Source organism: Salvelinus sp. IW2-2015, unplaced genomic scaffold (assembly GCF_002910315.2).
Source record: "Salvelinus sp. IW2-2015 unplaced genomic scaffold, ASM291031v2 Un_scaffold2774, whole genome shotgun sequence".
In the NCBI taxonomy this organism is placed as follows: Eukaryota; Metazoa; Chordata; class Actinopteri; order Salmoniformes; family Salmonidae; genus Salvelinus; species Salvelinus sp. IW2-2015.
The window spans coordinates 80,983-93,089 of NW_019944076.1; the positions used below are offsets into that span (position 1 = coordinate 80,983).

Here is a 12,107-nt window from a genome sequence, read left to right on the forward strand (position 1 = left end):
GTCAATAACAAGATGATACGGTCTATAACAGACATGGTGTCAATAACAAGATGATACAGTCTAAACGTCAACAGTGAAGAGGCGACTCTGGGATGCTGGCCTTCTAGGCAGAGTTCCTCTGTCCAGTGTCTGTGTTCTTTTGGCCATTTTAATATTTTATTTTTATTGGCTTAGTCTGAGATATGGCCAGCATCCCAGAGTCGCCTCTTCACTGTTGACGTTGAGACTGGTGTTTTGCGGGTACTATTTAATGAAGCTGCAAGTTGAGGACTTACGAGGCGTCTGTTTCTCAAACTAGACATTCTAATGTACTTGTCCTTTTGCTCAGTTGTGCACCGGGGCCTCCCACTCCTCTTTCTATTCTGATTAGAGACAGTTTGCGCTGTTCTGTGAAGGGAGTAGTACACACAGCCTGGTACAAAATCTTCAATTTCTTGTATCTTTTATTAATGTTTATGATGAGTATTTCTGTGAATTGATGTGGCTCTCTGCAAAATCACCAGATGTTTTGGAAGCAAAACATTACTGAACATAACGCGCCAATGTAAACTGAGATTTTTGGATATAAATATGAACTTGATCGAACAAAACATACATGTATTGTGTAACATGTTGTCCCGGGAGTGTCATCTGATGAAGAATATCAAAGGTTAGTGATTAATTGTATCAATATTTCTGCTTTTTGTGACTCCTCTCTTTGCTTGGAAAATCGCTGTATGCTTTCTGTGACTAGTCGCTGACCTAACATAATGATATGTTCTGCTTTCGCCGAAAAGATTATGTGAAATCGGACACTGTGGTTGGACTAACGAGAATTTTATCTTTAAAATGGTGCCTAATACTTGTATGTTTGAGAAAATTGAATTATGAGATTTCTGTTGATTGAATTTGGCGCCCTGCAATTTAATTGGCTGTTGGCGAGGGGTTCCGCTAGCGGAATCCCAGTCCTAGACAGGTTAAAGGCGTATTGGGACCTGAACGATGAACATATCGGCTAACTACGACGGACTCAAACGGGAGATACTCAGCCGCTACGGGTACAGCCTGGCCCATCGGGCTCAACTATTCAACAACTGGAGGTTGGTAGCTGACGCATCCCCCCGAGCCCAGATGAGCGACCTACTGCGCGTCACCAGGGGATGGCTCCTAACCGACGTATCCACCCTCTCCATCCTAGACAAAGTGGTCCTGGATCGCTTCCTACGAGCACTACCCCACGACATGAATAGGGCAGCGAGTCTATGCTCGCCCTAGACCTTGGAAGGCCTCCTGGAAGCAGTGGAGACGCATCAGAACACTCAGGCCCTGCTGAGTGGGAGCCGGGCCGAGTCGGCGACCAGTTCGAGGAGTAGGAAGGACAGCCCCACTGCTGTGTACCCCAAACCGACAGTCGGCAGGGCCAAGGGACCGCAAACCTGTGGAGAGACGGCTGGGGTAGGGCCGACCCGCCACAGACGACCCCAGGTAGATGGAGGTGTTTTGAGTGTGGCGCCCGGGGGCACACTGCCTGGAATTGCCCGGCTCAAGAGGAGTCGATGCCATCAGCAAGCTCCGGAGGCGAGGAGGGTCACGCGGTGACCTACGTCACCTCCTGTTGGGCACACCACAAATCAACTGCAAAGGGTGAAGGTTGACGGACATGACACGGAAGCTCTATTAGACTCCGGAAGTATGGTTACCCTCGTAACCACAAGCCTGCTGAACCAGGATACCAAACGTGGTAGGGAGATGTCCATTTCCTGTGTTCACGGGGACACAAAGCGGTATCCAACCGTATGGGCCAACATCGCGACGGCACAAGGGAACTGCCAGATGATGGTGGGTGCAGTACCAGAGATGTGGTGCCTCTCCTACAGGGACGAGATTGTCCGCGGTTCGCAGCCCTGTGGGGGCACGAGCTGAGGAAGAAGGTACAAGCCGGGCGAAGACGAGAGCGAGGACGACCCATCGCCTGTGCGGCCCGGAAGCAAACGTGTATCTACGGGTCCGGAGTCAGAGGGGGTGCCGAAACCCAACCCCCCCGGGGAACCACAGGAGGGGCCAGTCGAGTCACCCCCTGGGGGCCAACTGAGGGGACAATTCGGGACGGCCCAGTGGGAGGATCCTAACTTGAAAGCCGACACAGCCCAAGTGGTAGTGGTGGATGGACAGCTACTTCCAGGGGTGAGTGACTGGCGATACCCCCATTTCCAAATCAAGAATAACCTTTTGTATCAGGTGTCGCACCAACAGGGGGAACTTCGAGAGGTATTGTTGCTGCCCCGACGGTACGTGGGAACCGTACGTGGAAACCGCACGACCCTCATTGAACACCACATCCGTACCCGGCCCGGGGAAATGGTACGAAAGAGGCCATATTGGATTCCGGAGGCCGTGAAACAGGAAGTAGAGTCTATGCTGAGGATGGGGGTCGTTGAAGAATCTCACAGTGCATGGTGCAGCCCCAACGTGTTGGTGCCCAAACCGGACTGTAGCCCAAACCGGACTCTACCCCATGCCGAGGGTGGACGAGCTCATCGACCGATTGGGAAAGGCCCGGTACATCAGCACCCTTGACCTGACCAAAGAATATTGGCAGGTACCGTTGGTAGCCTCCTCCCGGGAGAAGACGGCGTTTTCAACACCAGACGGGTTTGTATCAGTACCGGGTGCTCCCGTTCGGTCTCCACGGAGCCCCGCCCACATTCCAGCGACTGATGAACAAAGTACTTCGACCCCACCAGCAGTACGCAGCGGCCTATTTGGATGATATCATCATCCACAGCCAAGGTTGGGAAGAGCACCTGACGTGCCTCCAGGCCGTGCTGTACGCACTCAGACAAGCCTGGTTGACCGCAAACCTCAAGAAATGCAAACTAGTGTTCGAGGAGGTGGAGTACCTGGGGTATTTGATTGGACGGGGGAACGTCCAGCCCCAGGAGAGGAAGGTTCATGCGGTCAAACAGTTTGACGTTGCTTCCAGAGGCCGTTTGGAGCACGGTAGTGAGTGATGCAACCGAGGACAGATGATTTTAACGCGCTACATGATTCAGCACTCGGCGGTCCCGTTCTGAGAGATTGTGTGGCCTACCCCTTCGCAGATGAGCCGTTGTTGCTCCTAGACGTTTCCACTTCACAATAACAGCACTTGACCAGGGCAGCTCTAGCAGGGCAGAAATTTGATAAACTGACTTGTTGGAAAAGTGTCAATCTATGACGTTTTTATGTCTTCACTATTATTCTACAATGTAGAAAATAGTAAAAATAAAGAAAAACCCTTGAATAAGTAGGTGTGTCCAAACTTTTGGCTGGTACTGTATATACTGAACAAAAATATAAACACAACATGGAACAATTTTACTAAGTTACAGTTCACATAAAAGAAAATCAGTCAATTGAAATAAATTCATTTGGGCCTAATCTATGGATTTCACATGACTGGGCAGGGGTGCAGCCATGGGTGGGTCTGGGAGGGCATAGGCCCACCCACTTGGATCCAGGCCCAGCCAATCAGAATGATTTTTTCCCCACAAAAGGGCTTTATTACAGACAGAAATACTCCTCAGTTTCATCAGCTGTGGCTGGTCTCAGACGATGTGGAGGTCCTGGGCTGGCATGGTTACACGTCGCCTGCGGTTGTGAAGCTTGTTGGACGTACTGACAAATTCTCTAAAACGACGCTTATAGTAGAGATTTTAACATTCAATTATCTGGCAGCAGCTCTGGTGAACATTCCTGCAGTCAGCATGCCAATTGGCCTCTCCCTCAAAACTTAAGATCTCTGTGGCATTTTATTTTGACAAAACTGTACATTTTAGAGTGCCATTTTATTGTCCCCAGCACAAGGTGCACCTGTGAAATGACCATGTTGTTTAATCAGCTTATTAATATGCCACACCTGTCAGGCGGATGGATTTTCTTGGCAATTGAGAAATCCTCACTAACAGGGATTTAACAAATTTGTCCACAAAATATGAGAGAAATAAGCTTTTTTGTGCGTATGGAGCATTTCTGGGATCTTTTATTTCAGCTCATGAATCATGAGACCAACACTTTACACGTTGCGTTTTTGTTACATATAATATCGCTAATTCTTAATGTCAATTACATGCAATTAGTTTGTTGTTGAACACATCTGGCTGATTGAAAGGTAAACAATTAATTCTACATACTAACGGGAAAGGAATGTTTATTCTGGATAAGCTGAATCTATCACAAGCTGTCAGGGTTGTTGTGAGTGAATCCAAGATGCACAACAGTCAAATATAAGACAGAAAAAAAATACAGCAACCAGTTGTTGAACTAAAATGACACTAAACATTTTCCTCAACTAGTGTCAAAACATCCCCAGGACTGTATGGTAACTGCGTGTCTATTGGTTGCTATCCTCTGTATTCAACAGAAAGCTCTTAAAACAGGGTCAGTGAGCAAGAACAAAGACAGAATACCCTCCCCACTTGTGTCCAATGACGTACAACTGGGATACAACAAGGCAGGGAAAAGCAGAGTCTTCATTCACCTTCCCTGCCTTGGTGCATGCATCTACATGGGGTTAACAGTGAAGTCTACAGGGGGTTTACAGTGAAGTCTACAGGGGGTTAACAGTGAAGCCTACAGGGGGTTTACAGTGAAGTCTACAGGGGGTTAACAGTCGAAGTCTTACAGGGTGGTCTACAGTGAAAGTCTAACAGGCGGGTTACAACAGGACAAAGCCTACAGGGGGCTTACAGCTGAAGTCTACAAGAGGGGTTAACAAGTGAAAGGCCTGTACAGGGGGTGTTAACAGTTGGAAGTGTGAAGTCACAGGGGTTTACAGTGACAGTCTACAGGGCGCTCCTGTAACACGTGAAGCCTGACAGGTGGGCATTTAGTAACAGTGAATCAAGGAGGGGCTCTCCTGACAGTTGTCCCGACAGACCGTTAAACAGGTGAAGTCTAACCAGACGGTTACGGGGTGAGCGGTCCTAGGTCGCATGCCCACAGACCACGGGACCCGGGCGCAGCAGCGTAGCCCTGCCGGACTTCAAACACACCGTCGAGCCCGGCGCACCCACCAGCTCTAAACAGTGAAAAGTTTCTACAGGCGGGGGGATCTATTTACAGTGAAGTCTACAGGGGTTACAGGTGAAGTCACAGCGCGTGGGTTCTAACATGTGAAGTGTCTACAGCTCGGTGCTTTGAACATGATTGACCTACTGTAACGAGTCGAAGAAGTGTTTAGACAGTGAAGCACGGGTTCAGTGAGCCCAGTTATGAAGGTCATCAGGTTTACAGTGAAGTCTACAGGGGTAACAGTGAAGTCTTACAGGGGTTACAGTGAAGTTACAGGGGGTTAACAGTGAAGTCTTACCAGGGGGGTTACAGTGAAGTCTACAGGGCGGGTTAACAGTGAAGTCTACATGGGGTTAACAGTGAATCTGTACAGGGGGTTTAACAGTGAAGTCTACAGGTTACACGAGTACAGTCTACAGGGTGTTAACAGTGAAGTCTACAGGGGGTTAACAGTGAAGTCTACAGGGGGTTTACAGTGAAGTCATAACAGGGGTTACAGTGAAGTCTACAGGGGTTTTACAGTGAAGTCTACAGGGGGGTTAACAGTGAAAGTTACAGGGGGTTAACAGTGAAGTCTACAGGGGGTTAACAGTGAAGTCTACAGGGGGTTACAGTGAAGTCTACACGGGGGTTTACAGTGAAGTCCTACAGGGGTTAACAGTGAAGTCTCACAGGGGTTTACAGTGAAGTCTACAGGGGTTTTACAGTGAAGTCTACAGGGGGTTTACAGTGAAGTCTACAAGGCGTTAACAGTGAAGTCCTACCAGGGGGTTAACGTGAAGTCTACAGGGGATTTACAGTGACAGTAGTCTACAGGGGTTAACAGTGAAGTCTACAGGGGTTAACAGTGAAGTCTACAAGGGGTTAACAGTGAAGCTCTAACAGGGGGTTTACAGTGAAGTTGTGTTATAAAAACACAAGCAGTCAGAGAGGATTTATGCAACAGGTGTGAGATAATAAAAGAAAAATAAATAAAGATTTCTCAAGGCTGGGTGGTTTTAATAAAGATGGCTCAAGGCTGAGTGGTTTTAATAAAGATGGCTCAAGGCTGGGTGGTTTTAATAAAGATGGCTCAAGGCTGAGAGGTTTTAATAAAGATGGCTCAAGCTGAGTGGTTTTAATAAAGAGGGCTCAAGGCTGGGTGGTTTTAATAAAGATGGCTCAAGGCTGACTGGTTTTAATAAGAGGGCTCAAGGCTGACTGGTTTTAATAAAGATGGCTCAAGGCTGGGTGGTTTAATGAAGATGGCTCAAGCTGACTGGTTAATAAAGAGGGCTCAAGGCTGAGTGGTTTTAATAAAGATGGCTCAAGGCTGAGTGGTTTTAATAAAGATGGCTCAAGGCTGAGTGGTTTTAATACAGATGGCTCAAGGCTGGGTGGTTTTAATAAAGATGGCTCAAGGCTGGGTGGTTTTAATAAAGATGGCTCAAGGCTGACTGGTTTTAATAAGATGGCTCAAGGCTGACTGGTTTTAATAAGATGGCTCAAGGCTGACTGGTTTTAATACAGATGGCTCAAGGCTGACTGGTTTTTAATAAAGATGGCTCAAGGCGTGGGTGGTTTTAATAAGATGGCTCAAAGCTGAGGTTTTAATAAAGCTGGCTCAAGGCTGAGAGGTTTTAATAAAGATGCTCAGGCAGGTGGTTTTAATAAAGATGGCTCAAGGCAGATGGTTTTAATAAAGATGGCTCAAGGCTGAGTGGTTTTAATAAAGATGGCTCAAGGCTGAGTGGTTTAATAAAGATGGCTCAAGCTGAGTGGTTTTAATAAAGATGGCTCAAGGCTGAGTGGTTTTAATAAAGATGGCTCAAGGCTGTGGTGTTTTAATAAATGGCTCAAGGCTGAGGGTTGTTTTAATAAAGATGGCTCAAGGCTGAGTGTTTAATAAAGATGGCTCAAGGCTGAGAGGTTTTATAAAGATGGCTCAAGGTTGAGTGGTTTTAATAAAGATGGCTCAAGCTGAGAGGTTTTAATAAAGATGGCTCAGGCTGAGTGGTTTTAATAAGATGGCTCAAGGCTGGGTGGTTTTAATGAAGATGGCTCAAGGCTGAGAGGTTTTAATAAAGATGGCTCAAGGCTGGAAGTGGTTTTAATAAAGATGGCTCAAGGCTGAGTGGTTTAATAAGATGGCTCAAGGCTGAGTGGTTTTAATAAAGATGGCTCAAGGTGAGTGTTTTAATAAAGATGGCTCAAGCTGGGTGGTTTTAATAAAGATGGCTCAAGGCTGAGTGGTTTTAATAAAGATGGCTCAAGGCTGAGTGGTTTAATAAAGATGGCTCAAGGCTGAGAGGTTTTATTAAAGATGGGCTCAAGGCTGAGTGGTTTTAATAAAGATGGCTCAAGGCTGAGAGGTTTTAATAAAGATGGCCAAGGCTGAGTGGTTTTAATAAAGATGGCTCAAGGCTGGGTGGTTTAATGAAGAATGGCTCAAGGCTGAGAGGTTTTAATAAAGATGGCTCAAGGCTGAGTGGTTTTAATAAAGATGGCTCAAGGCTGAGTGGTTTTAATAAAGATGGCTCAAGGCTGAGTGGTTTTTACCTTCAGCATCCTAATCTCTCTCAGAGCGATCCTCTTAATGACAGGATCGTCTTCAGACTCCACAAACTTCTTGATGGCAACGATCTGTCCCGTGTCCCTGTTCCTGCACTTGAACACCACGCCGTAGGACCCCTCCCCGATCTTCCCCATCTTCTCATACTTCTCCATGGTGATGTCTCAGGACTGACTCGGAGTGGTAGTAGTCGCAGAGCAGTCGACCAGGTCCAGCAGATTTACACTTGTTTTGGTCCAAGAAACGCGGTCCTTGATTTGAGATCTTAAAAGCAAACCAGTACATCAGCGTGTAAGAAGTTTCTGATTTTGAAGAGCAATACATCTTTTTAATCAGGTTTTCCTTGGGAATTAAATACTGATACATTCGTGTTTTATTACATTTCTGACTCAAATGTTTGTATCCTGACACTAACTTAACAGTAGAGCCGAATGAATGCATTTTCTATCTTGTGTAGGGATGCCAAAGAAAATTATATTCTATACCGTGTGTGTGTCGCCAAATGCCCCAAAAACATGTCAAAGTGAATGAGACCAGGCATGAAAAAGTTACGACATGTAAAGAGCTCTGGCAAGAGAAACTGTTGGGTTGCCTAAACGTATCTAGCCTACAACAGGTTATTGTTGTCAACAGTGTCAAAAAAAACTAAAGACTGGTATGGAGGTCGTAAAAACAAAACTGGACCCCCCCCCAAAAAAAACGAAGGGGTTCGGATTTGTATATTAACACCTGTTGCAAACAGAACTTACCCTATCGTACTGTATATTAAACAAGTGGTTGCTTTTAATAATAGCTAAACGGATCACACAGTGATCAGATCACGTGTATAGGAGCCCCAACATAAACCTAAAATCTAATTCTAGTTAAAGATTAATTTATTCGCTTGTGGAAACCTTACACCTGCCTTTGGACAGTTCGATTGCGTAACGAAAACATTTGCATTGCAAAGTATATAAAGGTCTTCCAAGGTAAACGGGGAAAGAAAACAATTGTGTTTTCAACTTCTGTAAATGCATTACAAATCAAAGTCCTTCACTATACAACCGTCTACTTGGCTACTAAATCACCACCTATTAAAGCACAAACTCAAATAACTGTGTCATAAAGCCAACACATAAATAAAAGCAAAAAAACGAAAACGTACTCAAAATAAAATTGCATGTTTACAAAACAAGTTATAATTTCAACACTACATACATTTATTATGAGCCAATATGGTTATTGGTCATATTCAAAGCTATACTTACGTCCAGGTGTCGTTTGGATGTACAGTTTGCAAAATAAGAAATTCAGAGCGGAGAGACACGCTTGACTGGCAAACACATCGACTGAGGAGAATGGAGATGGACATTCACGTTGTTGGAACTGTAGGTCGAGCTGCTCTCTCTCTCAGAAGGCTTTCGCTTTCAACCTGGTCCCCATAGGAACAGACTCCACCCCCTCACACACCGCCTTTTCAGCCTGGTCCCCATAGGAACAGACTCCACCCCCTCACACACAGCCTTTTCAGCCTGGTCTCCATAGGAACAGACTCCACCCCCTCACACACTGCCTTTTCAGCCTGGTCTCCATAGAAACAGACTCCACCCCCTCACACACCACCTTTTCAGCCTGGTCACCATAGGAACAGACTCCACCCCCTCACACACCACCTTTTCAGCCTGGTCCCCATAGGAACTGACTCCACCCCCTCACACACCGCCTTTTCAACCTGGTCCCCATAGGAACAGACTCCACCCCCTCCCACACCGCCTTTTCAACCTGGTCGCCATAGAAACAGACTCCTCCTCCTCACACACCGCCCTGCGGGTGGGTAGAGGGTGGCCAGAGCACCTGTTGTTTTGCTGGAGCAGGGATCTTCTACCTTTTCTTCTCCAAATTATAATTGGAAGAGGAAGTTTAAACTCTAACAAAGCCTATTAGCTAGAACTGTAACTACAAACACATTTTCGCAAAGAGCAGCTGTTCATCTGGTTAAACGGTAGCTTCCAGTGCGGCAACTGGCTGCTGGTAAGTTTTCTTGACTTGGACATAATGTTTTGTCAACACGTAGGTGTCACTGCGACACAGGCGATTGGTGCCTGTGTCGCAGTGACACCTACGTGTTGACAAAACATTATGTCCAAGTCAAGAAAACTTACCAGCAGCCAGTTGCCGCACTGGTAGCTAGCCTTTTAGCAGGTGGTTCTTCTATGCCAACTTGATATCTTCTTCCACTTGTATTATTTTAGCAGACCCCCTGTAGTACCCTAGGGCTGTAGGTAGTACCCTAGTACCCTAGGGCTGTAGGTAGTACCCTAGGGCTGTAGGTAGTACCCTAGGTCTGTAGCACCTTTGGGCTGTAGTACCCAAGGGCACCCAGGGTTGAATACCCATGTGCTATAGCAGGGGTTCCCAAACGTGTTCACTCAGGCCCAGCATTGGGGAACGTCTCGCGTCTATTTCAATGGGCACAAGCACTATTCACACACCGCTTGTTGACAGAGAACATTTTGTAGGTTTAAAACGTATTTCCGGCAATTCTACACATTTTGTCATATGGTGATTTTTGCAGTTTTAAAGCAAATTTTATTGCAATTCTATACATTTTGCCATGTCTGTGTATTCATGTGATATGAGTGACTCAAACATTACAAAACCTATGGGCCCCCCCGCCCAAAAAAAACGGAAGCTAAAAAAACAAACATTCGCCGATATGGGCTAGTTGATCTGGACATTTCTGACAAGTTAGCAGCTAAGGTATGTATTGAGGTGACGAGACGAGAGGAACTGATGATGCAATACCCAATATAGAAGACGGCCCCCACCGTGCCAGAGCGTTATCCTGGACTCTAGTCACTGATTGGCCGTAGAACAAATCACTTGTGAACTGGCGATTGGTGCATGTGTCGCAGTGACATCATGAACATTCTATTGAAATGGCTACTTGTATAGTGGAGTCTTTTTTAGACACGTAGCGGTAGCTAGCTACCTTGTGCGTTCTCTTTTAGACTCTGTCTGCATATTTGCAATCAAACACCAGAATTTCCCCATCTCCTTAGCTATCATACTCTGATTTCAAAACTCTGTCCTCCAGAAAGTGGAGAGCAACACTCATAAATGTGTGCACATTTCCTGTAATGAGCTGCTATTGTTTTCTTACTGTAAAAAACCCTCCGACTGAAAGATAATTCAGAACTGGCACCTATTATCATCATCTGTCTGACAGTGACATCATTCGTCCTATTTTTGCATCAGTAAATACCAGACAGGGACGGCTCCGGTTTCTAACTCTTGTTCCACGGAGACCAATTAGTGTTTGCGGTGGAATGACAGACTGAAAGGGTAGTCTTATTCGTTATGGAAAACAAAAAACTTTCCCCCCCGAGGGGCGGGACGTCACCAGATAACTGGCGCAACAATACTGTATCACTTCTTTCCATACACCTTCGTACAGATGGCCTTCCCTGCTCCCAGATCGGTTTGTATCCCCTTGACCATGACCATAGGAGTTAGCAAGCCAAATATAGGAGTTAGCAAGCCAAATATAGGAGTTGACACACCGTCACAGCAGCCTAGGTTTACTGGCAGTGAGGAAGTAGAATGACAGCAGCTGTGTATTGTTAATAGCTTTTTTATTTATTTATTATTACAATAACTGCATACATTAAACGTTTTGAAGGGAAGGCCAATGATGTTACAGGAAAACTAATGCATTTCCCTTGTTTTGTCATTTTAAATTAAAAACATTAAAAAAGAAAGAAAAATGTACAAAAGTGCTTCTTTACATGGTGCAAAAATACTGAATAAAGTCATAGTTTAAAAGGAAAAAAGAGGAACAAAACATTTGACATTATATTCAACTTTCTAAAATGCTACCAAGCGGGAGAGAGGAAGAGAGGTGGATTATGGGAAAAGTCCCAAATGGAACCCTATTCCCTATTTGGTGCACTATATTTAACCAGAGCTCTATGGGCCCCTGATCAAAAGTAGTGCACTACATAGGGAATAGGGTGCCATTTGGGAAGCATCCTACACCAGACGGTCATAGAAAAAACAGCAACCCATCGATACAGATTAACATTTAAAATGGTTTGGATGAAACGTCAACACCTCAAGTAAATTTAAAATAATATAAAACTAAAAAAAAAAAAAAAAAAAGTGTAACTATCCCTCACAACCTGTCAATCCAACATGCCCTAATATTGCTTAGATATTAATAAATAACGTTTAAATGACCCACATCAAACGAAATACATGGACTTTCTATCTGAACCAGTCTGTATTAGTTCAACTAGAGGTGGAAAGGCTCAGCGTCGGCAACTAGCTCTGGTCCACGGCGTTACGACGGCTGGCTAACACTGAAGGCTCAGCGCGTCGGCAACTAGCTCTGGTCCACGGCGTTACGAAGTCCTGTTCACCACCTCTCCTCCCATTACAGTCTCTGTTCACCTCCTCCTCCTCCCTCTACAGTCCTGTTCACCACCTCCTCCCCCTCTACAGTCATGTCACCACTCCTCCCCTCTACAGTCCTGTTCACCTCGCC

General features: G+C 45.6%; 1 protein-coding gene across 1 annotated transcript in view; it reads right to left on the bottom strand.

Moving 5' to 3' along the window:
* The window catches only part of cdkl1 (cyclin dependent kinase like 1 (CDC2 related kinase)), a 25,133-nt gene extending 16,003 nt beyond the window's left edge, over nt 1-9,130 (bottom strand). The window contains exons 1-2 of the mRNA XM_024141832.2: nt 8,830-9,130; nt 7,570-7,846 (exon numbers count right to left, since the gene is read on the bottom strand). Of these exons, the coding sequence (XP_023997600.1) occupies nt 7,570-7,737 (168 nt within the window). The 5' untranslated portion in view covers nt 7,738-7,846; nt 8,830-9,130. The remainder of the gene's footprint in view (nt 1-7,569; nt 7,847-8,829) is intronic.
* Nucleotides 9,131-12,107: the final 2,977 nt, after the last annotated feature.